Source organism: Lissotriton vulgaris, chromosome 5, assembly GCF_964263255.1.
Source record: "Lissotriton vulgaris chromosome 5, aLisVul1.2, whole genome shotgun sequence".
NCBI classification, from domain to species: Eukaryota; Metazoa; Chordata; class Amphibia; order Caudata; family Salamandridae; genus Lissotriton; species Lissotriton vulgaris.
Window position 1 is genome coordinate 797,388,278 of NC_141693.1, and position 23,822 is coordinate 797,412,099.

At 43.3% G+C, this 23,822-nt stretch overlaps 1 protein-coding gene across 1 annotated transcript in view; it reads left to right on the forward strand.

Annotated features, from left to right (window-relative positions):
* The first annotated feature begins 1,978 nt into the window (after positions 1 to 1,978).
* PPA1 (inorganic pyrophosphatase 1) overlaps positions 1,979 to 23,822 on the forward strand; it is a 282,780-nt gene continuing 260,936 nt past the window's right edge. Inside the window, exon 1 of the mRNA XM_086922264.1 lies at positions 1,979 to 2,140. Within this exon, the coding sequence (XP_086778390.1) occupies positions 2,080 to 2,140 (61 nt within the window). The 5' untranslated portion in view covers positions 1,979 to 2,079. The remainder of the gene's footprint in view (positions 2,141 to 23,822) is intronic.

The following is a 23,822-nucleotide window of genomic DNA, read 5'->3' on the forward strand; positions in this document are numbered from 1 at the left end:
AGAGATCTTTGGGTGTGTTCCCCTGGCACCACCGGGTTCCTAAAAACCCGGCACCTCACTCCAAGTGTAAATCACCAAAAACGCTACCTTTAACACGGCCCGGCACCGGCTCCACTTTCTGCCTGCTGCGTGGTGTTCCCTGATTCAGCCCAGGAGAGGTGCCACACCCAGTTCATACGATCGGGTCCGCACGCGTGCACTAACGTGTGCAGGTTCCCGAGACGCACGCAGGGTTCTCGATCGGGATCTGGCATGCATATCGCTCCCGGGGGGGGGTGGGGGAAGTCAATCCCCAGGAGCGCGCCGAAGGCGGATAATGCTGAAACAGACAGCGGGAACGCTAGCAGTCGGGAAACACTAAGGGAAATTAATAAAAAAGACGGGCTGATACAGCACAACATGCGCTGAAAATAAACTGCACAAAGGGGAGAGTTTGCGCACAGCGCGACGGAAATCGCTAACTCCTATAAAACATAAAGCATGCATTTACGGCATCACTAGGCATTAAATATTCAGAAAGCATTATAAGAAGTACACAGGATATAAAGCACAAAATAGTGAGGCACTTATCTTCACTGTGGAGCAGCAAAGAAAGTGGAAGCCAAGATGGTGCCTCGCTGTTTTGTATACTGTATTGTGTTACTATTGGTTGTTTGAGAGGGCGTGGTTCAAACACTCATGGGAAATGACGTTTTTTTACAAATGTTACTTTATTTTCATTGGCTGCTGTGAGTCAGTAAAGAAATTGAAAAAGCATAATCTGAAGCCTCCGGTCCTGCCAAAGAATCAGGTTTTTGCATGCATCAATCAGGAGGAGGTAGACTAGGGTTGAAATCGGTAGTCTCCTGCCTGAATCGGGATGGTTTGGCATGTATGCAACCTCCCCCTTCACCTCCAGACCTCCACCTCTCTCCTAGAATTCCAGAAGGCACTCCAGACCTAGCTGTTCAACTGAACCCTCCGCAGCTGCTTCACTCCTTAACCGCTGCGCGAATTACGCTACGGTGCAGGAGTTTTATTGAGTTGGTGGGGCTGCGTCAGCCAACAGACATGCGCAGCACTACCGAGGTAGTGCTCGCAATAGCCGTTGGCCGACGCGCGCACGCAACGTGTTAAAGCCTCAGCGCCTGGATACCCTCATGGGTGATTATTCATACTTTCGAAATCTAGCTTGATTGATTGAATTTTTCATGTTTAAGACAAACAGAAAAAATAAATGTTCCCCAGCATATCATGCCAGCACTATAATTAAAATAAAGATATTTAAAAAAAGACATTTATCTGTATTGTGTGTTACATTAATATAATGCACGTATTATGGAATATGTGATTTGTGATGTCATCAGGGTTAAAGGTTAATGCCACTTCCTGGTACGATTCAGGCTTGAATGACAACACTTCCTGTAATGTCACTTATGTCAACGGGTATGTGATGCAACTTCTGTACCAGGCATTTTAATGAAATTACCTCCTTGGTTATGTCGCAGACATAATGGTCTTAGGCTGAGTGGGAGGCACAGTGGATTTGATAAAGGCACTTTAATTAACATCCCCTCCCCAGCACTTTAATTAACATCCCCTCCACAACTAACAGGCTGACGGAGTTAAGTTGTAGATGATTATGGTGAGCTAAGGGAGGTGCGGGAGTCAGTCCAGATTAGAAGCAAGTCACTGATCTGATGTAACCTTGTGCAGACTGGCATGACTAAAGAAAACCTTGACTCGTCCCGAAAGAGTGTTCGTACGAGGCAGGCGCGCACATGCGCAGTCGGTACCCCCTACTCCACCCGTCACCAATGTGTCATCGGCTTGATACAGCTACGGAGCCTCACAGTTCACAGAGGGTTGGCCTAAATCCCGAGGCGCGGCTTTACATAGGCCGCGCCTCCCTGGGCGTCAACCCCAGTAGCCTCTGTCCCTCTCGGGCCCCTCCCCAGTCCCATTATAGGTCTCGCCCCTTGAGAGGCCTTCCTGCCATGCCCCTCCCCTTCAGTTCTTTTGCTGCTCGGTTTGGTCCTCGTCTCCTTTCGCTTTTAACCGCGCCGTGTGAGTAGGTGAGCCCCACAGTCTGCCGGCACCATGAGCTACACAACCGAGGCGCGCGGGGACGCCAACAGCCTGGAGTACCGCATCTTTTTCAGTGAGTGCGCGAGCGAGCATGCGGGAGAGGGAATCTGGGGCCAGAGATTATACCCGGCTTCATACCTGCCACCCTGCACATTGCCACGTCCATTCATTCATTCGCTTGTCCCACAGTCCTACAAGGCTACACAGACTTTCATACTTTGACTGAGCTCCACATGCCCTCATTTGTTTATTCAGCCAGCTCTCATAACGCCATCGCCGTACCACAACACTCCTTCTATGAGCTGCACGTGCCGTGTTTCACTTATTCTTCTGCTCCAGAGGAAAACTGTGCCAGCCGTACACCTCATTATGTCGGAGCCTTCATGGGTTCTTGTCCGTTTCTCCATTCCCTTGCTCGGAAGAGACCCACTAATGTACTAGGCTGGACCACACGTAAAACCTTAATTGCCCCTCTTTCTGGCCATCCACTTTACAGTACTTTTGCCATTCACTCGCGTGACTCGCCCTTTCAGTGTTTCCCAAACCGTGAGGCTCTATCCAATTTTGGTGGGTCGCAAAAACCCAAGCAAGAAATACTGATGTATCAAAATTCTGTATTCATCTTGTCACATTTGCTGCGCTATAAAGGCAAACAAAGTCAATTTAAGGCTATGTCTTCTGACAAATTGCTGCTTATTTTTTCAACAGGGAGGTTGGTATCCACAAACTCCTTTCATTTTGCAGTCGGAGAAAATAAAGTGGATTATGTGACATTCTTGCTGGGGTACAGGCAGTTTGAAAGCAATGTAATTTTCTTCAACCCACAACCACATTAAAATACCTATAAATGAATTGTACGCATTCAGCAGTTATGAAAGTTAAAAGGGAGCAATGTTTTGTAATTTGGAAGTGTGGTGTAAACAAAAGATTTTTAATAGGATCTATTCTAAACAGATTCAGATATGTTACTTGATGATGCACAAATGATAAATATTCACTGAAACCTGATTTCAACACATTGTATGCAATATAGTTTTATCAGTAAAACTGTTTGTGATAATTTTGTGGCCATTTTAATGGAAAAGGTGGTATTTATAAATAACAGTGGTCGTTCCCACAATACTTTTGTTCCATAAAAAATCGCCCTCTCTTGTCCATTAAAGCTAGGTTGGTCGCAAAAGGTTTTTATATGTTCAAAAAATTGGCTTATGGTTGTAAAAAGTTTGGGAAGCACTGCACTGTAAGATTGCGGTAGGGTCACCCTCTTCGCAAATCTTCATCACCCTCATGAAATGGTTTGCCCTTAATTCACTTTTATCAAACCTCCCTCTCAAATAACTGGATTCACCTTCATTCACAAGACAACGAACGCAGAGACAATCCACACACACTTGGTTTTTATGCAGGAGGATCCCAATCATGGGCATCCGCAGGGGGGGCAAGGAGGGGCGCATCCGCCTTGCCCCCCCCCCTCTTGCGCACGCCCATGTGCTCAGCCCATGTGCACAAATTCCTCCCTGAGGGAGGCCTGACGCCGGGGCTCGTCCTTGGGCAGGACATCACCTTTTGTCCGAAATTTAAGGCATTGCAGGGAACAGAGCTGTTCCCCTGCAAAAGGCCTCAGCTCCCTGATGGGGCTCACACTCCTCTGAGCACAAGAGCAGCCCCACCCTGCCCATTATCATTCTGTGTTGGACTGATTGCCACATACAGATTGACAATGGGTCAGTCTGGGCTGGCACAGCATGTGGTGGCCTCCTACATCCTCAGTCCAGGGCAGGGCATTCTGTCACATGGAAGTGCAAAAAAGCCCATGCTGCTGCTAGGTGAGAATCCAGTTAGCCAAAGGAAGGTGGTGAAATAAGTTGAAAGGAAATAATTATAGTTATAGTATAGCAGCCATGGTTGCTGCTTTTTTTATTTTATGCAACTAACAACCATAGACAAAGCCAATAGTTCTGTCTTGTTGTAGGTCGTTACTTGTTCGAAGTGTAACGTTACTTGTATTATATATCTGGATGCAATGACAGAAGCAACAAAAATACCAGTTGGGCGGCACATTATATTCAGCACAGATTTTTAGCTCGTGTTTTAAGCCACGCATTTTATTACATCAAACACCTTTTTGGGGAGACCCCCCTAGTTTTTTCATCCCACTTAAAGCTCTGGAAACACCATGTCAGTCGCCCCACGTCAAGGCACTGTGCAACATGCATGACTCATGCCTTCCACTTTTTCAGATTGCCTATGTGCAGGGCATAGTGAACCCTGCTCCAGCACATCGCTTGCTATAGCAACTACAGCGAAGGTGGAGTTCTTGATGGGTCTCGTAATTAATGTGAAAAGGTGAGTGAGTAAGTGAAGGGATGGGTGAATGGATGGCTGGATAGATGAGTGAAATGATGGATGAATGAGTGAAAGGGTGGGTGACGGGCCAGGGAATGGATGGATGGATTGATGAATTGATAAGTGAAAGGGTGGGTTGCTGAATTGATAAGTGAAAGGGGTGAATGAATGGATGGAAGGATGAGTGAAAGGGTGGATGTAAGGCTGGATGAGTGAGTGAAAGGGCGGGTAGATGGACAAAAGGATGGATAGATGAGTGAAAGGGTGGATGGATGAGTGAAAGGATGGATGAATGATAGGTTCAATGGATGGGTTCATGAGTGGATGAGTAGCTGGATGGGTGGGTGGATGGAAGGATGGATGGCTAAGTGAAAGGGAAATTGAAAGAGGAAGGGGGTGGGTAAATGGATGACTGAATGGCTGGATGAGTTAATGAATGGGTGGAAGAGTGGATGGATGAGTGTATGGATGGGTAAGATGTAAGGATGGATGGATGATGGATGAGTAAAAGGGTGGATTGAGGGATGGATGAGTGAAATTATGGATGGAAGGTAACGTGATGTATAGGTTTGTAAATGGATGAATATGGACATGGATGCAGCCGCGGTCTGTAGTGGCAGTAGTTGCCGGGTGGTGACGTCAGGAGGGGGAGTGGCAGGGGGGGTAGTAATCTATGGATTACGGAGCTTTACAGGTAAGTGAACATATAAATAAATCTAATTTCGTTGCGTGCACTGCATCACGTTTGGGGATGCAGTGCACGCAGCGGTGGCGGCGTTCAGATGGAAGCAGGGGCTACCAATGACAGACAAGTGCAGGCGCCCTGCAACCCATTCTCACACCACATGAAGGAAGAAAAGAACCCGATCAGCTAGTCGACCCAACTTCCAGAAAAAAACTTTCATACGCCATGGAAAGGCAGCAGAATTTGCTGTCTGTGAGTCTGTCAAATTAGATTTGTACAATAAACCCATTTAAAAAGGAAACTGCATTAAATGTCTGCCCCATCATGGTCACCACTCTGAGTCTTCAATCCCTCGTTCACCACTCTTTTAAACCTCATGTCAACTCGTCTCCCTCAAATTTCTGGAGGGCGGTACTAATTCATCCAGCCAAAGCTATGTGCAGAGTGGAGATGCAGGGGCTCTAAGTAGAGGTGAAAACACAACAAAGCCTCATTGCCAAGTAAATGGTCTTTTAAAGACCTGTGTGAAGTACTCTGTGCGGCTGTGTGTGCTGTGCCAGGAAGCTGTCTCAGACAGGCCGACACATTCTTATAACATTCACACCCCTCAGAATGACAAATCACCACTTCTAGCTGCCTCCTCATGGTCTGGGAGTGGGAAGATGTGTACAGCAGGGGGAAAGGAATGGCAGTGCAGGTGACACTTTTCTTTTGTATAGGAACTTCTGCTGGCATCATAGCCCAGGGTTTGCTGTCTCTGCACTTGTATAGATGTGCATTCCATACAAGTGCACAGACAGCACACCCTGGGCTATGACTCTAGCAGGAATCACTTTACAAAGGATAAGTGTCACATGCACTGCCATCCCTTTCACCCTGCTGTCTGTGCACTTGTAAGGAATACACATCCATGGCGCTGCTCACCAGATAAATAGTGAACAGGGCCATGGATCTGTCTCTTTTTGCATCCAAGGGCACCGACAGAAGCAGAGGGGCTGGATGCCAGGACGACAGTGCTGCTGATCAGCCTGACTCCACTGAATAGTATCAGAAGAGCAGGCAGCAGTTTTTAAGTAAGTTCCAGTAACTTTAATGCATTCTACAGCATTACCTACTGGCTGCGTATCTAGGTTACGGTGTTTTAGACTTGCATGCATGGAAACGTCAAGGAGGACAGTCCCCTTCGAATATGCATATGTAGTGTAAGCTTGTAGGGGCAGATTTACAAACCCCTTGGGCCACTTTTGCTTAACCTTTCCCATGTTAAAAGTGGCGCAAGGGGCTTGAACATCTGCCCCGTAGCGTTCAGCTTTTGGGATGCTAGTGGGGTCATTTTAGGGATCAGGGTGGGTATGGGTTGAGGGGTGGCAGGGATAATTTTAGGGTCCAAGGTGGGTATGGGTTTTGGGGTGCCAGGGGAAATGTTAGGGTTCAAGGTGGATATGAGTTTTTGGGTGCCAGGGGTAATGTTAGGGTTCAAGGCGGATATGAGTTTTGGGGGGGGCAGGGATAATTTTAAGGGTCAGGGTGGGTATGGGTTTTGGGGTGCCTGGGGGGGGGGGAATTTTAGTGTTCAGGGCGGGTATGGGTTTTTGGGTGCCAGGGAGCTAATTTCAGGGAACAGGGAATGTATGAGTGTTAAGGGGCCAGGGGGGTAATATTAGGGTTCATAAGTGTGCTCTGATTGTTGTCCAGTTTCAAATGCAGAATTCACCACATTTTTTTTTCTCAGCTTGGCCTGAGCATTACCCGATCAAGTAATTTAATAAATTTAAAAACTGGTCTACACCTAGTGCCACTGAAATTAAGTGGCTGTAGTATTTTGTATTGGTTCTGAGTTTAGCTTGCGTGCCACATGTTCCACTATCTTCTGCATGATTTGCAGATGTATGTAATAAAAAAACATACTTTCTAGAGCAAAAAGATCAAAAGTTAATAAATGAAAAATGCCACTTGTGGTGCAGTTCAAGTCAGGCACTTTGAAAGGTGTCCAGTTAACCGTTACTTTTGTAGATTATTGCAGTCAGGTGTTACACTGGTACTAATGAGGTGGAACTGTTACCTGCCAATATTGCTGTGTCCCATTGAGGGGCTGGGTAACAGGATTTGTCTGCATCGTGAACACTTTTAAAATAATTACATTACATTTAAAAATAACTACTTTTTTGTCACTTTGTTGTAAAGTTGCGTAAATTGCTGTTCTTTTGAACACGCTGTTTTCAGGGCAGCAGTTATTCCAAGAGGAGGTTCTCAGTACTGAGAAAATCATAAACATTTAACTTCTTTTTAAGAAATTGTGCCTTGAGTTTCTCAGTGGTTCCTAGTGAAATGATTGTTATGAACATGTAATGTACAATACCGTTCTCCAGGGCTGTTCCTTAATGGAAATGGGTGCTCCTAATTGCACAAGTTTGTACATAAAGTAAGCATAAAACTAAAGAACATAAAACATAACTGAAGTGCTCAAAATAGAAGACACAATTTATGACGAGCAATGTACACACAGACGCAAAAACTGCATGTGCATACATCTTTTAACCAACATTATTTTACTTGTGAAGTTAAGGCGGGACGGGTTAAATATTGTTCATAAGTTTGTAGCAAAGACAAAATCATTAGTGATGAATAACATTTGCGGTAGGATCTTGTGAATAAGTAAACTTCTCATTCCTAATCATTGTACTTTGCATACCATTTCGGATTCCTTTTATATTATTATACGTGAAAATGACATCATTTACAGCGTCTTGGTCACCCCGCTCCACCGTAGCAACTTGCCCAGTGTGCGCCCATCCGAAGGAGGATGATGTTCACGCTGTTTTCTTCTGCCAGGGCTATGAGAGGAGCAGGAAATACTGGCTAGTCCCGTTACTCAGGAACTTGGGCTTCAGATCTTTTCAACCTGCTTATAGAGTTTTAAAGACAGACCTCTCTCCCACTGTAGTCTTTGCCCTTTCGAAATTTTTAACCTCCTTGTGGTTTACCCAAAGCAGAGTGATGAAAAGACTTGTATAAAAGACCCTCTGAAAGTTTATAGCGCATCCATCGTACCCCTCACTTTTTATACATTTTAACTATCGGATCACTCATGTTTAATACGTTTTTAACTGTGTATATATATTGTTATGTATCTTTTATGATCTGTGATCGAAATAAAGATTTTTGAAATGAAAATGAAAATGACAAGTTCAAGTTACACTGCACTATGCCTCATTTTGTGTCCTTTCTTGTTTCATAATTTGCTCATCTCCTTTGCTAATTCCCATGGCCCTGGTATAACACCGGCTGTCAAGGTGCTGATATAATAAACACAAGTGTTGAGAGCTTGACACAACAGCGGGAGCCAGGCACTAGTTGTATTTACAAACGTAAGTTAGAGAATCATTCTTCAGTTCTGTTGAAGGGAGACTTTTCTTTAATCTCAGTCTGCTTTTGATGGCTGATTCATATACTCTACATTGCAGATCATCAGATACAGTTTTGACTTGCACCATGGTGTGGTCTAACACTTTAAAGCACAAACCGGTTACAAGTAATCAGATAGTGGCCTTTCTTTAGCATCTTCATTGGCTTCTGCCTGCACTAGGCTTTTCCGTCAACCAGGCAACATGACAGCTGGCAGTACTTTGAGCGCTTTCCAAGAGTTTGATAGATCGCTTAAGAAGGCATGCTTTTAAGTTATTCCATTAATCAGTACAAGAAATGACTGCTAGTTTAATGCTCTTAATTCATACATTTTCATCATACCACAGCCATTTTGATGATTGTGCCCGGATGGTGTTCGCATCAGAATTTCAGGAGCATTTTATAATGCACATCTGCCATTTGTATAGCACTGTATCACTGTTAGTGTAGGTGCCCTTTTTCGATCAAGCCTAGCAGCGCACATGCGCTGCCCTGCGAGGCATGCTGTATCTCCTCTAGGAAAGGGAAAAGTTGGAAACCCACTAGACCCTTAGAGGCTTGAGTAAGTAACGTGTAAACGTGCCTACAAGGGATTCTTTTCTCTACTTATTTTCATGTTTTTATCAATCATCAGTGGTAAGCTCTATACAGTAGCTTACAGAAAGTTATTTCCAAATCTGAATGACTTATTTCAACGTGAACAGATCTGCAAAAAAAACTTCAAACAGATGTATGCTTCTTAAAACATAAATTTATATTGCAAAAAGAGTACAACATTGTGTATATGTGTGTGTGTGTGTGTGCGTATATATAGATATATATGTGTGTGTGTGTATATGTGTATATTTATTTAGAGATTTTTTTTTGTTGCTACAGTTGTTTCATTGTCACTAATGCGGTCACTGAGTCTAAATAATATGTACAAAAGGAAAATTGTGACTGTTTATACAGAAAACAAATCCTTGAGTGAATGAATGAAAGCTTTATTCGATTTTAAAAATACATAAAATCATAAAAGCGACAGATTCAATTTGATACATACAATAATTCATATAATACATTAAAAAAGATTAAAAAGAACTATTAAATGTAGAGAATATTTAAGCTTTTCCGTTTTTTTTAGTACACTTTTTAAAAAACCTGTAATTACAGCCACAGTGTATACATCATTGAGTGATAAAAGAAACAGTAGGGCCGGCCTGCATGGTCTCAATGTTCCATGCTTTTTTTAAAGTGGTTTGATCCACCTCCACCTTTCTTGAACATAAAACTTACAAAAAAAGGTAGCATGCAGATTTGAGTGAACTGACGTGTTGTCACACGGACAACTGCATAGCTTCCTATCCCAATTATTCGTATTTGGGAAAGTTATTAGGCAAAAAAAGATATTAAACCTAAACCTTGTCAATAAATGTAAATCAAAACCATTTAAACACCAATTTTAAATTAGGTTGAATAGAGTATGTCACTAGCATGAGTTGATGATGAGACACAGATTTCTTAACCAGCTCTACACCAGCCCTTCAAGTTTCCAAATGGTTCCAGCAAAGCAGCTTCAAGTCCTTCCTGGTAATGTTACACTGTGATTCAGGTGTGTGATAAAACTCAGGTCTCCTTAAATCGTTAGCAAACTTAGATATAAGTCAACCAGGGGATTCTAGTTGTCCAATCTAGGCTCATACAATCAATAATAATATCCCTATTCAGGCCAAGATCGGATGAGGTCCATACTCTGTGCCACAGCAATAGCGGTTGCATGCTAATAAGGTCACTAATGTACCGAATGCCCAGCTCTGTGTGACAGTCAAAATTAGGTGTACTTTGGAGAACAGCCAGAATGAATTTTAAAAATGCATTTTCTATCTTCTGCATGAGTGTTGAATCGGCTATTCCCCAAACTCCAGCCCCATAAACTGCTGTACTAATACACTTTGCTTCATAGATTTTCAGTAGAATGTCTGCCGGTCTTTTCCCCATTTTTTTGGAGAATATTATCAGGGCCGATGTTGCTCTTTGAACATCAAAGACGTAGATCTAATTGCAGGGACCCATGTACCTGTGTCATCTAAAACAATGCCCAGGTAGGATAACGTTTTGGTGGGGGCGATCTTCTCTTTCCCTGCAAACAGACGACACTCTCCATTCTTGCGTCTGCCACAGTTCCTTACAAATGTCTTTTTTACGTTAAGTTTCAACCCCCTAATGTCCATGAAGTTCATGTATGTATTTAGGGCCATTTGTAGTCCTCTTTGAGTTCTACCCATGACCACAGCATCATCGGCATACTGGAGAGAAACAATTTGATTATGTTTGACCTGGGGGGAATCCCGCACCTTTACCTTCAGCTCTTTCTCTAGATCATTTGTGTATAAATTAAAAAGAAAAGGGGCGAGAACGCATCCTTGTCTGACACCCCGCCGGACATAGAAAGGCTTGGTGCACTCGCCATTAGTGCCAAATCTGACTTTTGCCCTTGCACCCACATAAAGCTGCCAAAGGAAGGAAATTAGGGCCTCGTCCGCCTTCATCTCCCCAAGGATCTTCCATAAATGACTGTGGTTAACGCAGTCAAAGGCTGCACTTAGATCTGCTAATACAGCATACATTTTACCATCCTTTGCCTGGGTATATTTTCCTTGGAGTAATGAGAAGTTAAGGACTTGTTCGACTGTGCCCCGACCTTCCCTGAATCCGTATTGAACAGGTGACAGGATTTCTGCTTTCAGCCCATTGCTGCAGTCTATTCAAAATTACTCTTCCAGTTATTTTCATAAGAGTCCAGGAACGATATGGGGCGATAGCAGGAAGGATTATTTTGGTCACCCTTTTTGAAGATAGGGATAATTTTTGAGTCTGACCATATGTCGATGAAACCCAAATTGCAACTGGCCTCAAGCACACGTACAAGGAGCGGGGACCATAGCTCGTTCTTAAACTTGAACAGATCGATCGGAATGCCATCCGCTCCCGGCGCTTTGCCTCCCTTGCTTTGATTTATAGCCTCTGATTTCTTTGACAGTGATAAATAAGGACAAGGGGGCAAAACTATCCTGACTCCCCCCCCCCCCCCCCCCCCCCCTGTTGATGCTCTGGTGTCCACAATATTGTTCGCCACTCCCGGATTATAGACTTCTGAGAAAAAGGTAATCCAGGACTTTTCAGGTATTGCCACTTCAATTTTTTCCTCTGTCTCCTGGGTTAAAAAATGGTGCTCGAACTGCAGCCCAAAACAAAGAACTGTCCCTTTTTTGTTAGGCTTCGTGTAGGTTCACCCATGCTTAATTTAAAATTTTTTGTTTACGTGCCTTCCTTGCTAGATTATACTCCTTCCTGCACCTTATTATATCTGCCTAGTTTCTTGGAGTTTTATGCAGTGCTTTTAACAGTTGTGAGTTAGTCTTTGTGCAGGACACGTCAAACCACCTAATATCACTGTGATTCTTTTTGCTTGTTGGTCGCTGGAGGTTTGCTTGTATTATCCTAGTTATCTCAGCAAAGAAGTCTAGTATATCCAGATAAGAGCTCTCATCCTGCAAGCATTTAGTAATGGGTATTATAGCTCGCTCAATGATTTTTGAGTTAATTACCTCAGGATTGCATTGTGTCCATCTCCAAGTGTAACCATTTTGACTAGCCAATGTGCAGCGAGAGGTCCAAGCCAGCCTTTCCACCAATGAGCAATCTTTTCCATTAGGGAGTGAGATTCTAAGTCTAAGCGGGAAATGGTCACTAATTCCTATGATGTTGGTTGCAAAATCTGCAAACCAAGTTGCATAGGAATTAGAAATTGTTATAAAATCGATCAAGGTACTGTGACCTCTTCCCACAAAAGTTGGGCTAAATTCCACTGGGGGTAGACAAAGCAAGTTTGCAAAACCCAGGTTAGGTGTGGCCTTCATCTCGTTGAACACATCGCCCCCATTGTGGTGGGCAAAATGTGGTTGGAACTCAGTTTCATCTTCAGCGTAATCACCACATCCGCTCTGGAAGTGTTGGCACAAATTATGGTTGAAATCGCCTCCCCAGATAAGGATCGAATCCACCCCAGTGAAAGAATGCACAGATGAAATAGGCATAAATGTTGACATTTCGGTCTATATAGTGCTAGACCATCTTCAGCACTGTAAAATCATATGTTGAATGACCCTAAGAAGGCTACATTTGTAGTTTATAGTAATTGGTGTAGTCTAATCCTTTAAAAACGTGTTCAAGTATCGAAATCACAGCTGTTGAGTAGCGGCGGTGACACAGAACTAATCACAAGGTCTCAGGAATGTGAGGCTCACTGGGGCATTCACTCCTCCATTGGTCCACTGAAACAGGGACTATCCAGTGTCTCATGGCTCTCCAGCTCTGTGGGCTCACTGCTGACCTGGCTGTGGGCTGGCTCCAGCCTTCGCAGAGAACAACTTGTCCCCGCCCCTCCATCCCACTCTTTCTGCTCTGCCTCCCCATCTCTTCCAATTAGCTAGCGGGCTCCAGCCTGCACCGACCTTACAGCGGAGCAGCGGAGCAGGTGGGCCGACAGTGCTCTCACCCTCTCCCTTCCAGTATTGCTGCCGTCCTTCCTTGGTCGCTTTTAACATTTTTTTGTATTTTAGAGTTTTCGGCGCAGTGTGGAGAGATGCTCTGGGCTCTTAAAGCACATGCCTCAGCCCCAGTGCTAAGCAACATCCTGTGGGCAAGGGTAGACTCTCTAATATAACAAAGCACATTTCAGTAGTCCATTTACAACTGCCCATGCTTCAAAAGCTTGCAGAACACTCAAGGTCTCACAATGTAGCCTGCTTAAAGGATGAATGGCCATTGCCAGGTATTGTGGCTGTAAAGACTGTCATCTCTGTATGGAACGTGTTAAACAAACACCAGTTGCATATCAACCCACAGAGGGGTTGAGCCTCCTGCAAATACACAAAGCGCTCTCACCTCTCCCCTCGAGATCAGCATTTAAAATGTCCGGTACTCCTTTGGAACGCACAATTAATGCTTTCCATATAAATGGCGCCAGCCGTTTTGTTTTCGAATGCTGCAGCTTAGTTTAATAGTGTGGATCGTTGGGGTTGTGCCCCACAAGTATTCTTCCAGGGGAGGATACTCATCTTACACTTAGGCAGCACTTGCTTTAAATCAGTCAGCAGTGCTTTTAATTGCCCCTGCAAGAGGGCGTCGGCCTTCCCTTCAAGTGCCTTGGAAGGGACTTGATGTCATAGGAGTGAGGGATAACATAATTTGGAAGTGCACACAGAACACCAACCCGTCTCACTGTCATTCATGATGTGAGCAGACCGGCCAGTTAATGCAGGTGAGTCTGCTCCACCTTCCACTGCTGTATGCAGATATGTACAATGTACAATTGGCTTTGGGTGCTGCTGGAAAATCAGGTGCCAGTCTTTGCATGTGCACTACAGTCATCATTTTCACTGTGGAAGCTTCCCTCAGACAGAACACGGAGTAGAGTGCATGCACTCTCCTACACACAGCTTTGGATAGCATCTGCAGCAAGTGTGCAAATTGCCCTCGCACTGCATGGGAAAGGTAGTAGTTATGTAACACACAAACTGGCATAGGTATACACTAGCCCCATACTGTGGGTAACCTCACCAACCAGCCCTGTTTTTTTGCTGTTTTATTTTTAGCCAATTGCACTACAATCATGGCCCTTAGTTTTGCTATATAGATTGTAAATGTGGGCTCAAACTTTGCGTGCTTTAACAAAAAAGTCAAAAGGAAAAAATGATGGACAGAATGTAGAACACAGGACTCGCGTCTGAGAATACCTGTCCCAATCGGCGTGACAAATGCAAAAACAACAGTTGATGGACAGAATGCAGAACAATGCCTGGAGTCCAGCTATCCTTGCTTGCCGAAACCGGTCCTAGGATGCTTCTTTCCAGCCCAGGGAGGATCTGGCCTGGCAGTTCGGGCTGGACTGTTCCCATGAGGCACAGGGTCAAGACTGATTTGCATATGGCTGGGTTCAAAGTGGAATGGCATGGTAAGCAAAAAACGATGGATTTAGGCCCAAATCTCTGTACTGGGGTGAATGTATGACATTGTTAAGCATTCTGTCCATCAACTGTTTTTGAATCGGTCACCCCGAGTGGGACGAGTATGCTCAGACGTGAGTCCCGTGCTCTCCATGCCACTAGAATCAAGCTATCCTGGCTGAAGAGGGGCGAAACCCCGAAACCGGTCCTAGGATGCTTGTTTCCAGTCCAGGGAGGACCTGGCTTGGCAGTTTGGGCTGGACTGTTCCCATGAGGCACAGGGTCAAGACTGATTTGCATATGGCTGGGTTAAAACTGGAATGGCATGGTGAGCAAAAAACGATGGATTTAGGCCCAGATCTCTGTACTGGGGTGAATGTATGGCATTGTTGTGCATTCTGTCCATCAACTGTTGTTTTTGCAATTGACAAAAAGGTCAGCACTGGCAGAGGAGGTAACACATAACATGGGGATGGTGGCTGGGTAGCAGTAGTGCGCAGATCCTGAATTTAATGAAACTTATCTAAGTAAAACCAATCCACTTCACCGTTCAATTGTTTCGAATGAATAGCCACAATGATTTACGACAATATAATAACAAATGTGCTCAAGCTTTCTCGTTATTTCTCTTTTACGGTCTAAACTCGTAGAAATTGCCTTTTAAAAATTGTTGTTGTAGCACCCCAGAAAATGTGCTACATGGCGAACACTTACAAGGTGCCTAAGACTAGACCTATTGGCTATGCCAGTGCTTGTTACCATAGCGTTCTGTGCTTTTTTATTGATGGCATTTTTTGGGATTGCTGGTGTCCTGTACAATAAGGGTGCATATGGAAAAAAAAGTCTAATGTTAAATGTTTGTAGTGACCTCCTGTACATGGATGCACGTGCCTAAAGACTACCTTTTTATTTTGTTCATCTTTGGTGAATGGGTATTGATTTCTGGCCAGATCAGACTGTTCTTTAGACTCTCATAGTTAGCCTGCTATATAGCGTTGATGACTTGTATGGTTAAGGATGTTGTATGTCGAAACTTACTTGTTCTATATGTATCTAAGATGTATATTGGCCTGGCAAGAAGAATGTGATTTTGAAGTTGCAATGCTTTGCAGGGTAACATGGCTTTGCTGCTCTGCACATTGATTTTAGGTGGTGTATTTAGCATACTGTGTTGGTTTGATGATAGCCAACTGTGTCATAAACATATGACACGGTTTTAGTTTGTCTAGTGTGTGCTGTTAAGTGAATAGTTTGGTAATGGTTGTTTGGGAGCCTCATTATAGACTAGTAGGAGGTATATATGTGCCCAGTTGTATGAGTGGGTGATGTTCTGTCTAATATGTTCTTTCAGTGTTGGGCTCCCTTTGTTAAACTAACAAGCCAAACAAATATTGTAAGCTACTACAAAAAATCTGAAGTTGAATACTTCTTCAAATACAACACCTCACTCTCCTCTGAAGCCTTAGCGCCAATACTCGCAGAATTGTCTTTTATTTCTGGCACCTTCCCACTAGAATTCTATCCCCGTTTCCTAAGATCTGCCAACAAACAAGAACATAACGGCTGTCAAACTCCAGTTAATCACACGCAGACAGCATCCTGATTACTCCATGGACTTTGACACTGTTGGCATTAGTGTCGATATCTACTGCATGACTCAAAACCTCTTGAATACTGGTTTGACACCATCACCAGTAACAATTTATGTGACACCACCATCTGATACATGGCTCGGGTGTAGCTCCCCCAATATTATGTTTCTTGGATATATATTCTGTTCATTTCCCACAGTCCAGACTGTGAACGGATGCTTCCCAGGCAGTTTCAGACAAGGTATCAGAAGTGAAAATGAAGGCTCTTGCTCTACAAGTTTTAGAGTTAACCAAATAGCCTTTTTGATAGGAATGGCATGGTACTTATAGGCGTGTTTGTGCTTATTTTGAGGAATTTTAGGTACTAACCTTTTCAGCAGCTCTACACCTAAGCATCATAGTAGCCTGCCTATACTATACGACTGGGAAAACTCGTACCCCCATCATTGCTTTTGTGTTCCATAATTCTTTGACTATTGTACTTTTAACTATGATCGATACAATATCTTAAAAGGCAAACCTCTGTGGTAACCCTGCATAAATGGGCAGGACCAACGTAGATCTTACTCTAGGTCCCTACCACCTTTTTTCCCTTCATATTCTGTGACTGTCTTCTTGTTTCTCCCTTCTAGATTTTGCCTTTTTTATATATATATTTTTTTTTTATTCTTCCACCGGAGCACAGTAGACATGGAAAAAAGACTACCACAACCCATTTCATCCAGGCCTCTTTCTCCTAGTTTTAAAATGCATTTCTTTTTCTTGCTGTTACTACTTTAGGATTTTTTTATTACTATTTTAGGTCTCGCCTCAGCAGCGCTTGCACTGTCTCTGCGAGACATGCTGTATCCAGGATATGGGCTTGAAAAAACACCCATCTTCTTCATTGCTTCCAGTTGATGTCCTTTAGAAATGCTGGCTTTTCCCTGGTGAATGCACTTAAGTCCTTCCTTTTGAAAATGTGTATCCTCCCATGAGGACTGACCATTTTACATGTATTCGTACTGTTCTGGTTAGTTGTAATTTTTTTTTTTTTTTTAATTTTGTTGGGCTGCGTCTTTGCTCCTTAAGTGTTCTGTTTACATGTGCAATGAAACTTTCGTTGTTTTATTTGCTTGCGGTCCCGTTCCTTAATTTTCTTGGTACTTTAATTTCTCTGTTCCTCCCCCTCAACACTTATCCAGGCCCCCACCATCCCTCCGAGGCCACTGCTGTTTTGCTTATGACACTGCATGCCTGCCCGAGCATTGAATTCTTATGTTAGTTTACATTTCTAGCTTTTATTTTTATTGCACACCTATCCATAACACAGCTCCCCAGTCGGCAGCTCTCACCAAATCCTTTCCTTGACCATTTTGCAGGGTGCAGTACCTTATGTGGCCAAAAGAGGTCCCACTGGACACCTAGTGGCAGCCTGTGGCACTGCATATCCACAACACTGCTTGTTTACTGCTGAGAGATTTTTTTTGCCCAAAAATAAATCTATAAAATAAATCTAACAAATGTATATTTTTTAAAATACCATGGTGGCCGCTTTACGTCCCGCCATGTGCATTACTTTTTTTCTATGCATGGGTATCCTGCTTTATTTCAGTGCTCTGCCCGCTTTTATATTTAAAAGTCCGAGACCTATTGCATTGCAAATGCTTATTGTATGGCTGGGGCCAAGATTTGAAAATCTTCAGATTTTAGTGGAAAGGGGTATTGCTTATTTTGACATATCCTCAAAAAGGAATTTTGTCCGTCTGATTTTTTTCATACTGGTATTCTCCATTGTGTGATGTCAAAATATGTTAATTCCATCAAATAACCTGCCTCCTAGCTTCCCCTTTATGTGGAATAGTTCAGATTTTGAAAGCTTCTGTATCTTTTTAAATAGTGAAAAGAAATAAAACAAAAATATGAAAGGGATATACTAAGCTATCTTGGTTTAGGGGTGAGACTTATTCATTCTTCAGGCCTTCATCTTTTGGATGTTGAAAGGAAAAAAGTTACTTCACCGCTGTGCCTGTGTATGTTACCGAATACTGTGGTTTTTAAAAAAATTAATTGTTTAGGAAATTAACTAGCCACAGGCCAGCATATTTTGCTCTGCTTATTTACAATTTTCGCACAATTAGTGTTTGCTCCGACCTTGCATCCGTGCCTAAATGGATGGTAATTATATGCAAACACTACCCATGGTCTGCAGCCGTTATTTGTGCCTGTTCCTCGCACACTTCTTAACGTCTGCTTGTTCCTGTTTAACAATCCAACCTCCGCTAAAGAGTGATTCAGCGGATGTCTCTGTGGTAGCTATGTAGTAAGTTTTCACTCGCTGCTATGCAAACTCTTCTAATCCTTTTCTCCCTACACTGAGACTTAGCAGAAAATCACTATTCTGGAATTTCTTTGAATGTACTTTGTAATTCTTTGAAGGTCGTCTAAGGGGTCTCTGGGTTCTATTACTGTGCATGGAGCATCATGGGTTTATAATTTAGCATTTCATTTAGGTCTTCGAGGTGTTCAGTACTCTTTGGTTCTGCTATTGCCAACCGAGCTGCATTGTGTACTTCCATTTATGTCTGTGAGCTCTTGTACCTTCATGTGGATTTAGCATCACTCGCTAGGTGCAGAAAAATGGTACCTGTTTCATCATGGTGGTACTACTTATTATACATTGGGCCTCTGTGAGTGCTTCTTGTAACGCTATGCAGGTCTGTGGGCTTTGCATGTAGTTCCATTCCCAGAATGAGCTTCTTGTAGCTTCGTATGTGTCTGATACTTACTCCTGGCAAGCATCTGCTCTCTATCATCATGGGTTCGGTTGAAGGCTCAGTGGACTGACTAATGTGTACCCTCCAGGGATCTGTGTTTGACCTCATGGTGACAGGCTACAATCGGATGCACTCATCCTTTCATGCTTCAGAGGGCAATAAAATGCGTACTATTAAGTCGGGTAACAATAAACATCTATTTATTTCAGTTCCAAGACTTGGGTTGCCATGTTATTCATAAATGCACGATATGGTGTTCTGTGAGTGCTACATCTAACTTTAGGCAGGTCTGTGAGCTCTTGTAGGAACGCTATGGACCAGTTAGTTGGCAAACTTCTCTTAAGCCTAAACATAACCAGGGCTGGACTGGCTGTAGTGGGCACTGAGTGTTTCCCCGGTAGGCCGCCAAGGTGGGGGCCGGTTTTGGGCCCCTGAGGGGCTGTTTTTGTTACCGGGAGTCGGCAATATTGGCCCCCTGTAACAATCGGCCGCAAACTACTCGACTGCACCCCCTCTCGCTCCCCAGGGGGGCCAGCTGAGCTGTTTGCCAGGGCCGGTTTCGGCTTCCAGTCCGGCCCTGAACATAACACGGTTCTTCGGTGTTAGTAGTAAGTCCCCAGCATCTTAGCATATTCTTGGACAGCCTGAGCATACCATTGCTTCCTTAAGCGATTGTGAAACCCACAGCTGAACTTGGCAGCGACATTCGTATTATCAGAAATGTAAAACTGCCATAAGCATTCAAACTTACCCCGCAGTGCCAAAATGAGAGGGAAGCCACTTTTTTAACATTAAAAACAACTTCACTGGCAGAAGAAATACTAGACCAAAAGGACATTCTCGAGGAATGGGGCATAGGAATTTCAAAATTAAAGGCACCAAAATACCCCGCTCCGTTTAAGAAAGCTATCTGACCCAACAACTCCAAAGGCCCACCCCTACAGCATATTGAAGGGGACAGTGCCCTTTCACCATCCGTCACAGATGGATAATATAAACATATCCTGCTTCCATTCATCATCCAGGGGCATGACTAGGAAAATAGTAACAGGATAACCAGGGAGTGCCCACCAACACGACCAGAAACTGGTTACCTATACTTTGCCAAGTGAAGTCGCAGCTTACTCCTAGCAGTGAGAAGCGTGTACTATTGCCACAACAACAGATAGTCTTGCTACATTACATGATAGGAAGGCTATCAAGACTTCTTTGACTAAACACAGCAAAATCACTGCTACTGGCGTCTGATGTTCTTTGTTTCCAAGAAACATGGGCTCTAACACCTTTAACAATTGTTGGCTTCCAAGGGATCCACCACGTAGTGAAGAAAAAAAACCTCTTTGGGAGGCCCTCCGGCGGCCTGTCAATATATCTCAACTTGAACATGAAAATAAAAACACACTTGATCTCAACCCAAGATGAGATGCTTCAAGCGCTCATATTGGAGACTAGCAACCCGCCAGCACCCCGCTTTAAAATCCTCCTGATCAATGCCTATTTTAATAGCTTTGGCTCAGATCGACCAAGACGTCTTCACCAGCTGTGTGATGATCTGGACCAACTCCTCTGTGACCATGTTAACTACGACACAATAATCTGTGGAGACTTTAATCTGCGACAATTAGGATAATTTAATACCACCTTCCTACCTATAAATCCTCTAAGTACCCAAATGAATAACACCTTAAGTAAACATGGATTACAATCTTTACAGTTCTTAGCAAACAGCCAAGAATCATCATTTCAACCCTTGAAGACTTTCAAAGGAATATGTACCATCGACTATGTTTTTGCCACAGCGAATCTTATTAACCATCTCGTAAGCTTTAAAGTGCTTTCTTATAAAGACAGCGACCATCTACCACTTTGTACAACATTCAATGTAAATATCCCGAAACACAAACATCATAAAGTGTTGGGTACTTCATGTTATGATGAAAGATTTCATCTAATTCGACGTATAAAATGGGGCCAGGTCAGTTTATGGAACTTATCGTCCTGGAAAGCCGCCACAGGACAGTCACTGCAAGCACAAAGCGGAGAATATCTACTATCTCACTGGACTCCCATTATCGGGGGTATCCATGAATTACTTAATCCTCAAAATTGCACCAGTTAAAATTAACCAACAATAATCAACCGATTCTGGCGAGCTCACGGCACATTCGAAAGCTGGCAACGGCACGCAAGAATAACTTGCGATGTACTAGCCAAAGTCGACCTGTCATTGGAACTCAAAGGTGCACGAAAAAAGCATAGGTAATTGATATGGCAGGGAAAAAAACAGCAGAGGGAAAAGGATTGGCAATATGTCCACGCAATCATAATCAGGCAGACCTATGGAGATACATCAAAAACAAAACCCGCCAAGACCTAGTAAGGACCAACTCCACCGCTGAAGGAAGGTGGTATTCGCATGTAAATAACCTCCTATGCAGCTGCTCAAACAAGAGCTTCTCAGCCAGAATACTCAGATCCCTCGGACGACTTGGAGGACTGCGCCACCATATTTGCGATTTACTAGTACTCAAAAAGTACTAAGAAAAATAAGATCTTCAGGTGCACCTGGTTCGAATGGCCTTCCGGCCCAACTGTTCAAAGAAGACTAGTCATTATGGTCTGCAATACTTCTTTCACTGTTCATAACTTGCACTAAACTCCATCAATTCTTAGACAGCTGGAGAGGTTCAATATTGCACCCAATTCTTTAAAAGGGCGACAGACTGAATCCCTGCAATTATCGGCTGATAGCTTTGTTTGGATATTGAGGCTAAGATCTATGCAGCCGTACTCGTAAAAGACCTAGAGGCTTGGGCAACAACAAATGCAATAATCCCTTTGTGCCAAACTGCCTTCAGACTCCATTCCTCCACACTGGACAATATCATCACCTTATCTTACCTTGTCCACCAGGTAACAAACCAGAAGACCTCCGTACTCCACGCATGTTTCGTGGACTATTCACCTGCATTCGATCTGGTGGACAGAGGTATTCTTTGGAGAAAACAGCAGGCGTGGGGCATTCCCAGCGGCCTCCTCAATGCCATCATATTGCTATACACAACTACCTGGGTGAGGGTTAAGCTGTCGGACACTGCGCTAACCAAGAAGATCAATACCACACAAGGTTTAAAACAAGGGTGCGTCCTCGCTCCAATGTTGTTTAACTTATACACAGTGGACATGTCGCAGGCGCTACCCAACGCTATCTAATCTCTCAAAAAATTGGCAACACAAAAATCCCAATATTGCAATACACAGACGATATCGTCCTTCTGGAAAACTCAAAAATAGGACTCCAGAGAGCATTAAACTCTCACCTATACAATAGTGTTAACAAATTGAAAGTAAGCGAAGCAAAAACAAAGGTTCTATCATTTGGAAGGACGCTACAAAAAATAAATAACAATTGCTCCCTGGGTCCCCTAAAAATCTCTGGAGCAAAATCCTATAACTATTTGGGCACGTGGTTTTCTGTAAATGGCGCATCAACAACATATAAGCGTCACTTAAAGAACAAGGCAGCGTTAATAACAACAAGACTGTCAACTTCATGTAGCCCTTGAAAGCCCTTCCTCAGCACCAATTAGAAAGGTACTTTGGGCAGTATTACCATCTGCAATTACCTACGACAGTGAGGCCTTTCCAGGGCAACTCACCAATACCATCGAAAAAAATTACATCTAAAAATATACAAAAGAGTGTTTAAATTGCCCAGTTACACCAGGGGACCCTTGGTAAGACTTGAATTTGGCCTGGAGGGCATCATATGGTCAAGTGTGGGGTCTTTTATAAAGTACTATCACAGATGCATCACGGCAACACCAGGTACCCTGAAATATATTTTGCAAAATATCTTCAAACAAAAAATCAATCCATGGTCTACTTACTTAAGGATATTAGCAGAAACCCTACAAATCGACTTGACCACTTTGAATATTTCTTCACTTACGTTCGCTGCAATAAAAAGTATGATGAGAAAAGACTAGATCACTTTCCAAGACTATGGATCTGCAAAAAAATTAATACCACTCCACCACTAAGGGCCAAGGCAGCTTCATACAACAGTGAAAGTCAAGTTGGACTTAGGGCACAACCTTATCTCAATTTCACTACAGGGAAAGCCTGTCAAACTAAAATCTTGGCAGTAAAGATGCCCGCACTACAAATCAAAGATTTTAATCCAAATTGGCCGCTGCGGCTACAAATCAGAATCTTTTCTACATTTACTGTGCAGCTGTCGGACCTTGCTTGACTGCCGTTGAATCTTACTGAAGCCACTCTTTTTAATTCACGGCATAAGAACATGCAACCAAGCAATGAACTGGATTTTTAGTACAATGGTCCCCCTCGAACTGGCAAGAATAGGTACATTTTTTAAAGCAGCGCAGGACTTCCTAAAAAAAAGTTATCTTATGCCATAATTCCGTCTTCTTTTAGTTGAAACTTTATTCATTTTATGGAAGGTTTTTTAACTTACTTTTATTCATTACCTTCATAACAGATATGTGAAAGGGAAGATTGTAGAGTGAAAGCCTGTACACCAAGTGCCTCCTTCCTCTGGGCACAAAAGCCATTCATATTATACGGTTTTGACATGTAACTAGCATTTTATTTTGCTTCTGTACAATTGTTTCTTTTTTGAAATCTTTTCTATTGTCATGGTTTTAAGTAATCTACACAGTAAACTTTGTATTAAGTGGCTGCCATAAGCTCTGGACCCCAAGTCTTTATCAGAAAAGAGTGTAGCCGTCCTTGGGACCAGTGGAACTGTGATCGATGAAGCGCCTGTGCCTACTCAGAGCGTCACTGGGCTCCTCGGAGCTGCTGCTTTCATGTCGTGTCCATGGTGACCCCGGTAACGCTAGCTCTTCACAGGCTCGTTTTCTGATGCAATCTGGGTCGAAGATTTCTGTTATTGCACACCATCTGGCAGTTCATTCTGTTTTGTCCCTGTTTTGTGAATCGACTTTTAAAAAACATT